This window comes from Dufourea novaeangliae, unplaced genomic scaffold, assembly GCF_001272555.1.
Source record: "Dufourea novaeangliae isolate 0120121106 unplaced genomic scaffold, ASM127255v1 scaffold78, whole genome shotgun sequence".
NCBI classification, from domain to species: domain Eukaryota; kingdom Metazoa; phylum Arthropoda; class Insecta; order Hymenoptera; family Halictidae; genus Dufourea; species Dufourea novaeangliae.
In genome coordinates this window covers 1269790-1284929 of record NW_015373959.1, presented here as the reverse complement: position 1 = coordinate 1284929, position 15140 = coordinate 1269790, and the positions used below count along the sequence as shown (strand labels likewise).

At 38.2% G+C, this 15140-nt stretch overlaps 2 protein-coding genes across 2 annotated transcripts; both read left to right on the top strand.

The window, feature by feature from the left end:
- Positions 1-476: 476 nt before the first annotated feature.
- On the top strand, positions 477-12211 carry LOC107186374 (atypical protein kinase C). Its single transcript, XM_015574221.1, has 8 exons — positions 477-1789; positions 7345-7395; positions 9366-9451; positions 10263-10545; positions 10679-11131; positions 11337-11809; positions 11889-12004; positions 12084-12211. The coding sequence occupies exons 1-8, from the start codon at positions 982-984 to the stop codon at positions 12169-12171; spliced, it is 2358 nt and encodes a 785-aa protein (XP_015429707.1). The 5' UTR covers positions 477-981; the 3' UTR covers positions 12172-12211.
- On the top strand, positions 12183-12732 carry LOC107186375. Its single transcript, XM_015574222.1, has one exon. It carries the CDS (start codon positions 12235-12237, stop codon positions 12574-12576), a length of 342 nt encoding a protein of 113 aa, XP_015429708.1. The 5' UTR covers positions 12183-12234; the 3' UTR covers positions 12577-12732.
- Positions 12733-15140: the final 2408 nt, after the last annotated feature.

The window sequence follows — 15140 nt, the reverse complement described above, 5'->3', positions numbered from 1 at the left end:
GAGTGTGATTAGCGGGGCGGAAAGTACCAGGGAAAACGCCACAGAGGTGTAACAACAGTCGCGGGTGGTTTGTTGAACGTGAAATCATCAAGTTCCGAGTTTTTGGGGTTGCTTTGTCCCAGCGTTTGCGCATTTCGTAATGCTGGTCGGGCGCGGTTACGGTAGTTAACGAATCCGGCGGCTAGCAGTCGATATTCTTACGCGGACCGATTAGCCAGCCGCGAGTCTCCTCGTGGAAATCCGCCCGAGTGGCTGGTAAGAGCGGGCGAAACGGGGGCGCGGAGGAAGGCTAACCGGAAATCTCATTGGGGGTCGAGGAAAGAAAAAGAAAACGGGGTGGATCGCGAAAGGATAGCCAGTCCATCATCCCTTACCACCACCCCCAACGATTCATCCGGCAAAAGATAAAACAGGGTGGTAGTAGCTGGAAGTATCCACAACGGCGGGACAGGCAGCCCCGTAGGCCCGTGTTTCAATGTACCACCGCGATTCATATTGAGTGGAGGCCGTGTGTATCTTCAACAATCGGTGGTGTGTTGTCACCGTAGGAGAGGTTGCAAAAGTGGCGATAAACCAGCATCGATCGCGCTGACTCGTCGCATTCTCAGCCGGGCTCTCTCCTGGCAAGAGGTCGGGCCACGGGGTGTAGCGGAGAGACGCAAGAAGGGGGGAGCAGTGGAGGTGGACGGGTGGAAGCGAAAGAAGGAGAGTGGAAGGGAAAGACAACAGAGGCCGGAAAGAGATAGATTGAGAGACCGTGTGCGCACGTACAGGCCTTGCAAGGAAAAGTAGGGAAAACTCTCTCGGGGTGGGTGGGAGTTTAGAGGGTGACACCACAGCGAGCAAAAGACACGGGAGGCTCCAGTGGTGTACGGACGGCTGTTCGCGCGGACGGGGATTATTAGGCAGCCAGGATCGAGGTGATCGTCGAGAGAAAGAGAAATAGAGACAGAGGTTAAATACGGGTAAATTTGTGGCGAAATGGCGTGGGGTTATTGGAGCGCGACGTCAGTCAGCGATCGGGGTCGGTCACCCCGTCGGGAAAAGGATAAACAACAGCATCAAGGATTGCATCAGCAGCAGCAGCAGCAGCAACAACAACAACAACAACAACAACAGCAGCAGCAGCAGCAGCAACAACAACAGTTTCATCAGACTGAACCGGGGATCACGATGTTATACGGTGCACAGCAAGGACAGTCCGACCTCGGTGGTGTTTGTTCATCATCCGGCGGTGCTGGTAGTGCTGGTGGTGCCGCAGCGGAGGAACCACCCTGCAGTATGATGATACAGGGTGGTTCCTTCTATTCTTATTCGGCGGCTATGGCTGCCGCGGCCGCAGCCGCAGCTGTTCGTAAGATACCATCCGCGATGGAAGGACCGTCGACCTCGTCCACGGGCATTCAAGTTTTGCCGCGTGAACGACCGATTAAATCAAGCAGCAGCACTTATCCACCGTCTCCCAGCAGCGATTCCGCTGAGTACGAGCAACCTATTGCCGGTATACGTAGCGATTGCTCGCCGAATAACAGCCCCCGCGATGATATATTCGTGCCAGCTGGTGGATCCTCGTCCAGAATGAAGCTTCTCTGCGACAAAGACGACACTTCGGAGGTCGACCTCGATGAGGTGGTCGCTACAGAGATGTACGCGACCAACAATCGAGCGATCGGGACTAATACGTGCCGTGTACATGGACCGTGTAACCCGCTCCCGGATCATCCTGTATCGTCTATGATCGACGAAACCACCGGATCGTCGCAATTTTGGTTCAACGACATCACCTGGGGTAGGTCTGGTCTCCTGACGTTCTACCGAGCTTCGATTAGATTTTGTCGATCAAGACACATACTTACGGTGCATTCAATGCTTCTGTTCCTTCCGTTTTGCGGGTTATTTTGTTTATATAATGTTTTGATACTTGAATGTTGTTTTGTTGTTGTTACGTCTACTACAAATACCGTTGGTTTATCGCTGGGATAATCATGTAATTCGTGATTCGACCGGGCAATCGCCCGAGCTTTCGGTGGTCGGATGCAATTGCAAAATATTGATCCGCGAAGAATAAGTGTGTGTGTGTGTGTGTTTTCGAGATGGTGTGCTAACATGTGCGCTTATCTAATCATCTTTCGCCTGGCCCATATTTTTATGGTTTCAGAAGAATCCGCGGCTGCTCACACGTATCGCTACGTTTCGAATTGACTGGATTCGATCGGTTGATATACGCTTTTGTATCCGAAAGTTAGTGTTTTTTCTTCTCTCTCTCTTCAAGCTTACTCTAATCTCTTCCAATATTAGGAATTAGTGTAAATCATTTGCCGTATAAGTTACTTCTGGAACGAACTGGAAGATACAAATTATTATTTTCTATTCAATTAATGAAAATGTTTCTATTTATTCCAGCGCGATCGCTAACACGATATGGAATTTATTTAGCGACGTGTGACCTTAGGGGCGGGTCTGGGATGTATAGAATCGGTGAATAATACAAGGGGCGAAAAAGGGGAGGGCCAAGTGGCATAATAAAGCTGTTGTCGCGACACCAATTCAAGAGTTTCTCGTTTGCTCCCGTTTGATCATCGGGATCGCTGTGTAACGGGCGTAATTAACACTCGATCGTTGCATTGCAAATTCGCGATAAATAATGTCTATAGTGATACTTGGCCACGGTGAAACAGTTTCGCAAGTGGTCACGCTGTAGATCGTTAATAAATACGAAGGATGCATCTCAAATTTGTTCTGAAGGCAAGCCATTCTTCTCGGGAAATTCGATTTTTAAACTGTTCAAGGTAAACAAAAGATTGAAATCAGATTCTATTCGGATGAATAATCGAATAACAAATCACCTCGTTTGATCGACCAGGTGAAATATGATTTCTAGACCCGTGGCGAATTGATTATACACTGACAGTTCGAAAATCCCAATAAGATATACAGCGTGTCCCACGTTAGTTTCGCCGCGAAATTTCAGGACTTGAACTTTACAAAAAAATTGTGTTGGACAAAAGTTGTATTATATTTAAATGTGCACATCTTTCGTAATTCAGTGTTTCTTTATTTGCATTTTTTGGGGGATATGAATGTTACCTTTTGAATGAAACTGCAGCATTTTAAAAATATTTTTTATTAGAACAAATCATAAGAAATTATAAATATGTTACAAAAAAGATACAAATAACGTGTAAAAAGTCAACAGAAGTTATGCAACGCAGCGGTATATTTGTACCTTTGGGCGTTCGACTGTTTCTGAAGGGGAACGCCTTGATATACGACCACGTTTTACACCTTTACTGACTGTTTTTACAATATTTGTACATATTTCCTTTTTTATAACATATTTATAGTCGTTAGATTTGACACAATTATTCGTCCTAGCGAAACATTTTTAAAAAACGGTATTGTTTCATTTAAACAACAAAAGGTAACATCCACTTCTCCGAAAACAATGCAAATACAGAATATCTGTTTTACAAAAGTTATACACACTTAAATATACAAGGCGTCCAACGCAACTGAGTCAAGCCATAACGTCAGGACAGTAGAAGATAGGAAAAAGTTTCATTAGGAAAAATTTATTCTATATAAGTTACATAAATTAAAGGTATAACATGTCAACAATATGCTCGAACAATTTGAAAGTTGAGTTATAAAAAACAAAGAAGTTACAGCCTGTTTAGTGTGTCGTGCCAGAGTTCGAAACGGCAAGCGACATAACTTTACGCGTGTTTTTCTTAAAACCATGTTTTCGAAATTGGTGTGCAGGATAACTTAAAAACTAATCGACTGATCAATTTCGGACGAAACTCATTTAATTCGATATACATTTCTCCAGGGATTATGCTTTTAATTTCTATTTTATTTGTAATTTATAATATTTTTTTATACAAAACAGACTTAACTTATCTGCAGAAAAAAATTAAGTTTTTCTTCTAAACGCTGTAACTTTTCTAATTTTTCATATTTTTCCTTTAAAATAGGCACAATCCCAGCGTAAACTATCCAGCTTTCAGAAAATTTCTTAGCTTTTTGCATTCTGATGACTGTGACAGATGCTACACTGCATGCCAACAATAGTTACATCGTCGAAGAGGATCACAAGTCTTGCGTAATGTCCAATAAACAATAAGAAGAATTGAAACAGAACACTATTTTTTTTTTATAATTTAAGGTGAGAGCCTGGTGTAAACAGCTAAAAATGAACGAATTTTTGGAATTTATTACAAAGAAAGTATTGAACCAATCTCTTTGAAACTTTGTGAATATTTTATTGTACAATTACATTGAATACAAGAATTTTTATTTTCACCACAAATCCATAAATATTATACATAGTTACAAGGACTTATGTGCAGTACATGAGTAAAAAATGTGTTCCACGCCGGTGTATGTAACTAATAGAATTTTCAACCAACTAACCCAGTCTTGCATGTACATATATTCTTTAACATTTTTTTTCACAGCATGAACCTGTTTTGAAGCTAAACAATGCAAAATTAAAAAACGGATGACATTTTGTTAAAGACAGCCAACTTTTTTCAAGTAAAAAAGGCTAAAATGTATGATTTATTGAAACAATAAAATTATAAATGTAGGTTCATATTGTGAAGAAGATGTTAAAGAATATGTACCTACATGTAATGCCGGGTCATTTGGCTGAATATTTGTTAAGTTACATTCCCCGGCGCGAAACACCTTTTTTAGCTCATGGGATGCACAGAAAACCTTATCACAATAATATCTACGGATTTGTCGTGAAAATAAACATTTTTATATTCAGTTTAATTGTACAATAAAGTATTCCTAAAGTTTCAAAGAGATTGGTTTAATAATTTCCAAGATCGTTTACTCTCATAGTATCAATAATTTTCTCAAAAAAATGTGCAAAAATCACTTATGTCCAGAATTTTTACACAAGAATCCCGCCCTTAATGATATGGCTTGTCTTAATTGTGTAGAACACCCTTTAGGTCGACTCTTGTTTAACAGAATTTTTTTCTTCATAAACTTCAAAGAAAGTCTAGAAATGTACAAAACTTAGACACCCCGTATACACGGCCGCTAAACAAGAGTGGGATGATTTGTTTAATTTTAAAAGCAAGCCCCGCTGATAGTTTCGAGTGCGATCGATTACCTGCTCGCGAGTGTAACGTAAAACGCGTAACAGATTGAAAACAACGTAGCACCTACCTGTGTATCCCGTGTCCACGAAGGTGTCTCGCCGATAAAGCGATAAACGCGATCGCGCATCGATTCGATTCAATGGTACGCGTTATCGGGGCCGCGGTTTCATGGATCGGCTTACCGAACAAAAGTAACAGTACAGGTCACGTACCTGCGGCTGGTCTACGGCATTCGCAGGAAAGACACTTAATTAGATTGTTATCCGTATGAAATTTCGTTAGACCAGTGAGAGCAATAAGCACGTCCACGTGGTGCCTATTCCACCGTCGATAGTTTGGCTCGCCATTGTCTCTATGTTCAGCTGACAAGGGATATCACACGTCGTAATGATAACGTTCTACGTGATACATGATTTCTGTTAGTACTCACTGAATAGCTCGATACGATTGTTTCATTCGTTTTATCAACGAACCCTTCTGTACTTTATATTTGACGCGCCGAGTTTTCGATAGTGTACTTTGTCCTTCTCTCTGTGTACAAATATATTAACGTTAACCGTGTGCTGGGGTGTAGTTACACCCCATGCATTTTCAGTGCAAAATGTTAAAAAAAAACTGTTGGCTGTGTAAGTGTTTGTGAAGTTTTATTGATTTTTAAGAGGATAGTAATTTAGTTCAAATTACGTGTGAAACATATCGCAGATAGCATACCCAAGAAAACGTTGTAAATTTTCCATTCCGGAACGTTTGAATTACGTTTTTATTGGCCTGGTGCGTTTGCACCCCTGTACACAGAGAGAAGGTTAAAAAATGTGCTTCGTACACGCGGAGCTTGTTAGACGCGAGGTGAAACGTAGTCCGATGCTTTCGCGAAAATGGAAAACGAGGTTGGAGTATGGATAATTTCAGGGGAAATTCGACCTCGCGAGGCCGTAAAATAGGTGATTTTCTGCGAATTTTTTTACATAGAAACTTATCGACAGATTAATTAGGAGATTATACTTTTTTTCTATTGTATTTAACTATTGTTCTATATTTTTGTGAGACAACAAAAGAAAAACAAAATTTTTCAATACAAGAGTAATGACTGGGGGCACTGAAAAAATGCTGGAGTTGACGGAATGTACTTCGAGAATTATATGAAACACAAAAGGAAAAGCAGATTCATAATTTGTATAAATGTGGCTATGCTAGTAGATTCATTAAGGAGAAAGAAAATGATTAAGATGAATTTTATTCTCCTTAATGAATCTATTACCATAGTGATATTCATACAAATTAAGAATCTCTTTCTTTTTGTAGTTCAGATAATTCTTTGGGTACATTTCGTCAGCGCCAGACATCACTCTGCATCGACAATATTTTGTATTCTGTCGTCACGCAAAAATTTAGACCAATAGTTAAAGATAATACAAAACAATCTGATAAACTTTTTGTATAAAAAATTCATAAATAATCCTTTATTTTACGACCTCCAAAAAAAAGAAAACGGATTATACATGTAGTTATTAGTGTTCAGAGTATCGAGAAAGAAACGAAACCCAAGCTAATTACTATCAAGATGCACATTTTGCATGAATGAATATTCATGAGATATTCTTTTCGTGACACGAAAACCGGGTCCTCGATCACCCAGAGTGCTCTACGATCAAATTAGATGTGTAATTAACGAGCTATATGTATATTAATCCTTGGATGACGAACATGGGTCAGTCGAGACCCAGAGTACTATAAGCCCACGCTAAAAAGCAGGTTAAAACATTTGACGAAATATTTACAGCAGATGTGGGCTTAGGTCAGAAATGTCCCGTCTTCGCCTTCCGAAGGTTGAACCATACAGTTTTTTTTTGTTACGAATAAACTATAAGAGAAACGTATTGTTACAAGCTTATTTTTTAATAATACTCGAATATCCTACGTACAGTCGTTCACAGATTTATTCGAATCTTTGTAAAATTCGTCATTCTTTTGTAAAAATCTTTTAAATATCATGCCATTATTACCATTTACATGTTATTACCATTCAGGCATTCAAATATCTTACCTACATAGTACAAATCGTAAAGATTTCCACGATTTTTTTTGTTTTGAATATTATATTACTTAATTCTGTTCAAACGAATCTGTGAGACGTTGTGCACCGATAAAGAGAGGGAGGGAGACATGTTTATACGAGAGAAAAACGATGTTCGACTGACACAAAACTCGTTTGTTTCTGTTCCAGTTTTTCCTAACGTCCCGCCTGCACCTGGAATGCCCTGTCAGGGAGAAGACAGTGAGTTTTTTCGTTACAGTGACAATATGAAGTTTTTCTAGCACACATATACGCTCGCTCAGCAATATCCCAAAAACACGCATATACTAGCCAGCGAGTTGTACGATTAGCGATATAAGTTTCTTTTGAGTTTATCATGACAAAGGGTACGATTGGTCTGGCTGAACGATTCACGTCAACGATTACGATTTATCGTTTGCGTATATATCAGCTTTTGTTTTTCGTTGGATCGATGCTTGGTTTCTCTTTAATTTTGGTATTGATTGCCGCCGCAAATCAAAACGATTTCATTACGACCAAATTGCTCATCGGCGATCTCGACGCACATTCTCTTCATTTTCTTTTCAATTTTAATTTCATCATTTACCATTGTGAATCGTGTGCCGATAGAAGGGCACCGTATAGGTGGCGGCCCGTTCGCGGCAGGTTAGGTGTCACACAAAAAACCACTTCGAATTAGAGATGTACGATATTGGTTACAATATCGATAAATATTTTTTCGTTAAATATCGATACATGAGAATATTGTTCAAAAAGTATCGATATGAAAATCCTATCAATTTACCAATTAAAAAATAAGCTGCATATATTTAAGAGAATATCACTTTGAATCAAATAGAATTTACTAAAATAACAGTTTTTGCATAATATTAAGAAATTATTCTATTTAAATTAAGACTCAAAGTATTGGAATGAAAACAAGTAATTTACTTTTCAAATAATATTGATTTATTATTAGAAAATATACATACAAAACTTATAAATTCCAATCTTTTAAAGACAAACAGTTTAAAAATGGTAATTGTTGAAAGTGTTAGTAATAGATAAACGATCTCTCTTTTCGGTTAAAATTAATGCAGTTTGAGGAAACAATCTCTCAGATGGGACTGACGTCGCAATTACTCGTCGTATTTATCTTCTTTTCAATCAGTTTTCTTTTTTGTAAAAATTATCGATATTTTGACAAAATTTCTCAATACTTGTAATTATTAGTCAAGTAGCGATATTTCGATAGGCAAATAACGATACATACAATTATTGATAAATATCGCCCATCACTATTTTGAATGTCACAGGCCCACGGTCGAAATGTTCTTATCCCATCGTGTTTACAAATTCTGTAGCTCGGTTGTTTCGTCGCTCTTGTCAAGATTATCCGATAGTTTTGACGCTCGGGACTATGGAGGAACTCGGCCGAGTTGCAGTTTTACTGCGGATCTTTCGGTGCAGTATTTCAACGATCCAGTGTTTTTGTTCGTTCCCTACCCCACCATTGGGTGCGAACCTCGGGACACGTCATTTTCTCGTCGTAATTGGGCCGCGGGGGCTAGAGTAGCAAAGGCATGCAAAAATTTCCATATATACATGATTCTCGTGATGTGACATCGGCCGTCGTAGAGTATAATTCGATATGTATACAGGGTGATACAAAAAAAAGCATTCGAAACTTCTGGGGTGGATGGTACTTGTCAAATGATAAGAAAAACTCCTAATAAACATGGGTCAAAAAATTCATATTTTCAAAGTTATACACAATTTTTTTGTTTCGATTACAGCGATTTACTTTCTAGATTCAGGAGCTATCGTACCGTACGGAAACAATGGATTACCTGATCATTTCTTCTTTTCTGGTTACAGAAAGTTTTCTACAGTTTTTTGTTAATTTTTTTTACAATTTTCTTCATTCTCTCCGTACGGTACGATAGCTCCCGAAGCTGGAAGGTCAATCGGTTTAACCGAAAAATTGTTTATCACTTTGAAAATATTAATTTTTCAATTCATATTTATTGGGACCTTTTGTCATCATTTGGCGAGTACTATTTCCCCTAGAACCTATGGATCCTTCCCTTTTTTCATCACCCCGTACATGTATATTCCGAAACCGAGGAACACCGTCCGCAAGACACTTCCAGACAGACGCTTCAATTCTCTGTTCTCCTGTGATATTTATGTTTTTTCATTTTTCAAAGGAAGCATCTACAGACGCGGCGCACGTAGATGGAGGAAGCTGTACCGGGTGAATGGTCATATATTTCAAGCGAAACGTTTCAATCGGGTAAGCATATATCATATTCTCTCATTCAATTACTACCCTCCATACGCTTCTCCTTCCAGCCGCCCGCTCGCTCGCCCGCCCGTCACCCTCGCTTTTACGCTGCTCTCGAGTATTAATTTCGCACCATCTTTTTTTCTCTCCATCGTGCACAGAACAGACGGCTGTGTATACATATACGTATGCGTACCTGTTACACACTTCCGTTTCTAAGAAGCAGCCTTCTAGGTCGGTGGTGATAGATTAATTCCTGATGAAAGGAACTTGCTGGCTAGTGGTCTCCGGGAATTATTCTGTGTTTAAACGGTCTCGGGGACCCTAGGTCTCTTCGTCGCCTCGAGCCACGGGGTTAAAGAGGGCGGTGTAAGTCGATTTCACTCGGAGGTGGATGGGACAAGAACCGGATAAGGGTGAAGGGTGAGAGAGGAGGTTAGGAACGGATAATGTAGAAAGAGTTTACAGGGTGTCGGAAGGAGATGGAAGGAGGTGCGGTAAAGGGGTCGTTGGGCTTAGATCGAGGGCGATGAAGAAGGGATGATAATATGGGGTGAAGAAGAGCAAAGGAGAGATGATGCGTGTAGAGTTCGCGGATAAGGAGGGTTGGGGAGAATTAAAGAGGTAATGGATAAAGGAGCCCCTAATGGAGGAGGAGAGAAAAGACGAGAAGGGAGTTGAATTAAGTCATTGATTGTAATTAGACACGCGATTCTCTTTGGACTTACACTACTCTCGGTTCTGAGGGCCTCGAATGGAAAAAATGTGCACCGATTAAGATTCGTTTAACTTTTCTCCTTTTTGTTGCCACTTTCCGCAGCGAGCGTTCTGCGCGTTCTGCCAGGATCGGATATGGGGACTAGGTCGACAGGGATTCAAGTGCATACAATGCAAGCTGCTCGTGCACAAGAAGTGCCACAAGGTGGTGCGGAAATCATGCCTGAGCATACAGCAACAGCAACAACAACAGATGCCGAGCACCGAGGCGCAGACGATCGACAGGAACGGCGATCAACAGCTTGATTCCGTTCAGTGCAGCCCGGTCGCTCATCTCGAGGATGAGATCTCGGACTCGCCGATCATCGAGGAGCATTCACGCAATCGTAAGAACATTTTCTCTCTCTCTCTCTCTCTTTTTTTTTTTGGTTTCGACCGAGTTGAAAACTGCGGCACCCTGTCATTCGATGTAAAAAGATTTTTATGTATTTGGAGTTGTAAAATTGTGTACTGTTGCAGGAACCGGAAGCGAAGAGAGGGAGGAATTGCCGTTGGATACACTGAACGATGCGGACAACACGAATGATATGCAAAGGCAATACTCGTTGAATGATTTCGAACTCATCAAGGTAATCGGTCGTGGTTCCTACGCGAAAGTATTGATGGTGGAACTGAAGCGTACAAAGAGGATTTATGCGATGAAAGTGATCAAGAAAGCTTTGGTCACGGACGACGAGGACATCGACTGGGTTCAAACGGAGAAACACGTATTCGAAACTGCCTCGAATCATCCTTTTCTTGTGGGCCTTCACTCGTGTTTTCAGACACCCTCGCGGTTATTCTTCGTGATCGAGTTTGTACGAGGCGGTGATCTTATGTTTCACATGCAGAGACAACGTCGTCTTCCCGAAGAGCACGCTCGATTTTACGCAGCTGAGATTAGCCTCGCCTTAAACTTTTTACATGAAAAGGGTAAATATCTAAAAAGCGATACACTATCGGAATTAACGTTTAGAATCAGCAGATTTCCAAAGAGTTTTATCAAATAGGGCGCTCCTCCTGATGCATGTGTATTAGTCAAATTGGTTTATTGAATACAATTAAATGTTGACAGGAAATTGCTTTTAATGTTTTTGTCGCAGGGGTACACGTAATTCATAATTATTTTCTGTTGCAGGTATAATATACAGAGACTTAAAGTTAGACAACGTACTACTTGATCACGAAGGACACGTTAAATTAACCGATTATGGAATGTGCAAAGAGGGCGTTCGAGAGGGCGACACAACCTCGACGTTTTGCGGCACTCCAAATTATATCGCACCTGAAATATTACAGGGTGACGATTATAGTTTCTCTGTAGATTGGTGGGCACTTGGAGTACTTCTGTATGAAATGCTCGCTGGTCGCAGCCCGTTTGATATCGCGGGCGCGTCGGAAAATCCCGATCAGAATACCGAAGACTACCTGTTCCAAGTTATTTTAGAGAAAACCATTCGTATACCTAGGTCGTTATCGGTTAAAGCGGCTTCTGTCCTTAAAGGTTTCCTTTGCAAAGACCCTACAAAAAGACTAGGCTGTGGCAAAAGGCCAACTGCTTTTCTGGATATCGTTGCACATCCTTTCTTCAAAGCAATTGATTGGGAAATGGTAATTATCGTGACATATGAATTACTAAGAAGTCTGTGCTTGAGTAGTTTCGCTTATATATTCTTTATTACATTTACAGTTGGAACAGAAGCAGGTTACACCGCCTTATAAACCACGTTTAGATTCTGACCGTGATTTAGCAAACTTCCCACCAGAATTTACAGATGAACCAGTTCATTTAACGCCGGATGATCCGTAAGTTTTTGGTTGTACATCGTTGGTTTAGAAAGAAACATATTATGCAACGTTACTGATCGAAGAAAATATTTTCTAGGAGGGTGATCGACAAAATTGATCAGAGCGAATTCGAGGGTTTCGAATATGTGAACCCGTTACTCATGTCTCTGGAAGACTGCGTGTGACAAGAACCGCTTGTTGTTGTGCAACGTCACAATCAAAATCAGCAAGAATTTCAACCGTGTTACATGTATGAATTGCAAGAGAAACTTGCGAAGCTTCATATTGATCCTCTATTGAATATCAGCTCAAGAAATCGAGGTTATCATAACAACGTTTTTTTAATGACGTACTCCGAAGAGAATGAGAACGACAATAATTATAACGAATATCGGTTATCGCCACCTTTTCCATTCCGATACGAAAGTCCGATATGCTCCAGTTCTCTAAGTATCACAGATGTTACTTATGGCTCTAGCAATAACAATGAGATCATTAGTAACTACGATGAACATAATTACGATGATGAGGAAGATGAGAGTCCAAAGAAAGGACTTTTAAAGCAAATGTTTTGCCTTCCATTAAATTAAGCTAAATAAGGCTTGTTTAATATTACGAGATTGCCTCTAATCAATAGTTAATATAAATTTTGTAGATTGCAAGAGATTTGAGAACCTGTAACAACGTTGAAGTTTACAGAATAATCCTTGTATTTAAGTATTGGAAGAAAAAAAAAGTATTTAATTTGCGCCACATATTATACGATCATGTTGACTCTTCTTTCACATGGTGCTGCAACTGAGCGTATTAATGGGTATTATTTTCAGCTATTTTCTAGATGAGAAATGAATTAAAACAGAAAATGTACCTGACTGCTTCGATTAATCTCGTAGATAATGTCATTCCGTTATGCAGTCGTTCTATTAAATACTTACGAGCATTATACGATCCTATTATATCGCTTGCATGAACGTATTCACTGAAACAATAGTAACAATATATTTCTAACGAACTAATATCTATTTAAGAAGAACACTGTATATTATAGATGAAATACGTTTTAAAAGAATACAACAAACGTAAGTATATTTCTAAAAGAACTAATTTTTTTTCTACATTTCTTTTTCTTTTTTTTTTATACAGTCAGTTTGAAACTACGATATATATACTACTAAACACTTTTAAAAAGAGATATGTTGATTGCAATGTATATTACAAAGAATCTTAATCACATCACAGTATAGTATTATACATTTTTTTTAAATATTTTGTTCATCAATTACGTGCGTCAAGGGCGTGAAAGTCACACAGTAAACAATTTTGGTGTCGAACTTCTTTTTGTTCGGTTAAACAATGTCAACGTTACTTATAAGAGAAAAATAAAAGAACGAAGAATGACTAAGAAGCAAAAAATTGCACAAAATAACAAATATTTTTCTTTGATAATCCAATCTAATTTTACTGCAGATTAAATTAAAGAGGACAGAATTTATTCGATCATTTTTTACAGAATTTTTACATTATAGTAAAATAGAAGAAAGTCTTCCACTATCGTACCTTTTTGTACTCATTAGAAATCATAATAGTTTACATAGTATGAAAGAATAATTACTAAAAGCAATTGATTTTGTTGCAGTTTTAAATAATCCATTATAGTTAAGTTACTCTTTAAGTGTTCCATTACAGCAAAATTGTTTACTGCTGACAGTTGTTCGTTCCTGTGATTATTATAAATATAGAGAAATGTTAAAACTCTTGATAAAAGAACTAGAGAGTTATGAAGATTTGACATGAAGTTAGGGTAATTCGAGAGGAATCTAGAGTAAGGACACACACGAAAATAAAATTGCCAAAACACATTATATAAACAAGTTTTATACAAGGTTGATATTTTTTCTTAAATTCTTACATGCCGGATATGTATACTATATTATGCAGAGTGAGACATTTTGATGTAATTGTCAAATATTTGGAGATGATTTTTCTGTTAACATGTATACATAAAATTAAAAACTATCATTTTAGTTTACAGTTTGACAATGGAAATAAAATAATATAATTTAATTTTGATTATTTATGTGTAATTAAATAATAGTTATCGTACGTTATCCTTTTTTCAATGAATGTCTTTATTTGTCCTCGTCAGGAATAAATGAAATGTATTTTTGCATTCCTTTTCTATACATTTTCGTGAAAGTAAAACATATCAGTGGAGAGATAAAAGAAAAGAAAATTATCGAAGTAGTACTACTATAACAAATACTTAAGATTATAAGGGTACATGGTATGTTAATTACAAGCTTCGTTTTATTTAAGTGCCTCGCCCTGTATACTAAATGTATATATATTTATGCATGTACATAGACTCAGAGATTATTGTAATTCATTTTATTTCGTTTATATATAGAACAAAAAATACAATGAATTTTAATGTTCTGTATGCATAACGTAATTGTAATTGTTTCGTAACAATTAAAAAGAGAGCATTATCGTTTGTTGAAACATCATTGTTGTAAACAAAATCGAGAAATTGTTGCTCTTACGTTTGTTCGCTACAATCATTTATATGTTTGTTACTTCTTTACAATGATAACAAAAGTGAATGTTTTTTCGTGTGTAAGAAAGTATGTTCCAAACGGCAGTTCCAAGAGTATATTTAAAAGTATATTAATGAAAAAATGGCTTTTGCTGCAAGTAAAGACTACGAAGATAACATTATAAAATGAGAACTACGTTATTTAAAATATTCTACTGTTAGCGCTCAAACTAAAGAGAAATGAATGCTTGTTATCATTTATATATACGAGAGGAATTCTAAAGCAATTTATGCCTTGTTACTTGACACTCAGTTTTCCATCGTGTTGACATAACTTCCAGGCTGAGAACAAGTTGTACAGTAACTGTGGTTATTAATTTCACGTAATACTGTTCGATACGTATCAGTTAGTAATTAAAAGAAGTTAATCGTACAATTGATACAAGAACAACAGAAGAAAAAAAAACAGAACTTTGTGTAGTGCGTTTTATTTATAATAAAATATAAGAAAAGCAAAACACCGAGAATGTGAGTTCTTGAGAGCTCGAAATAAAGTAACTTTACAATTCAATATTCCTTTTCACACGATTCTTTATTAAACAGTTGTTAATTTATATT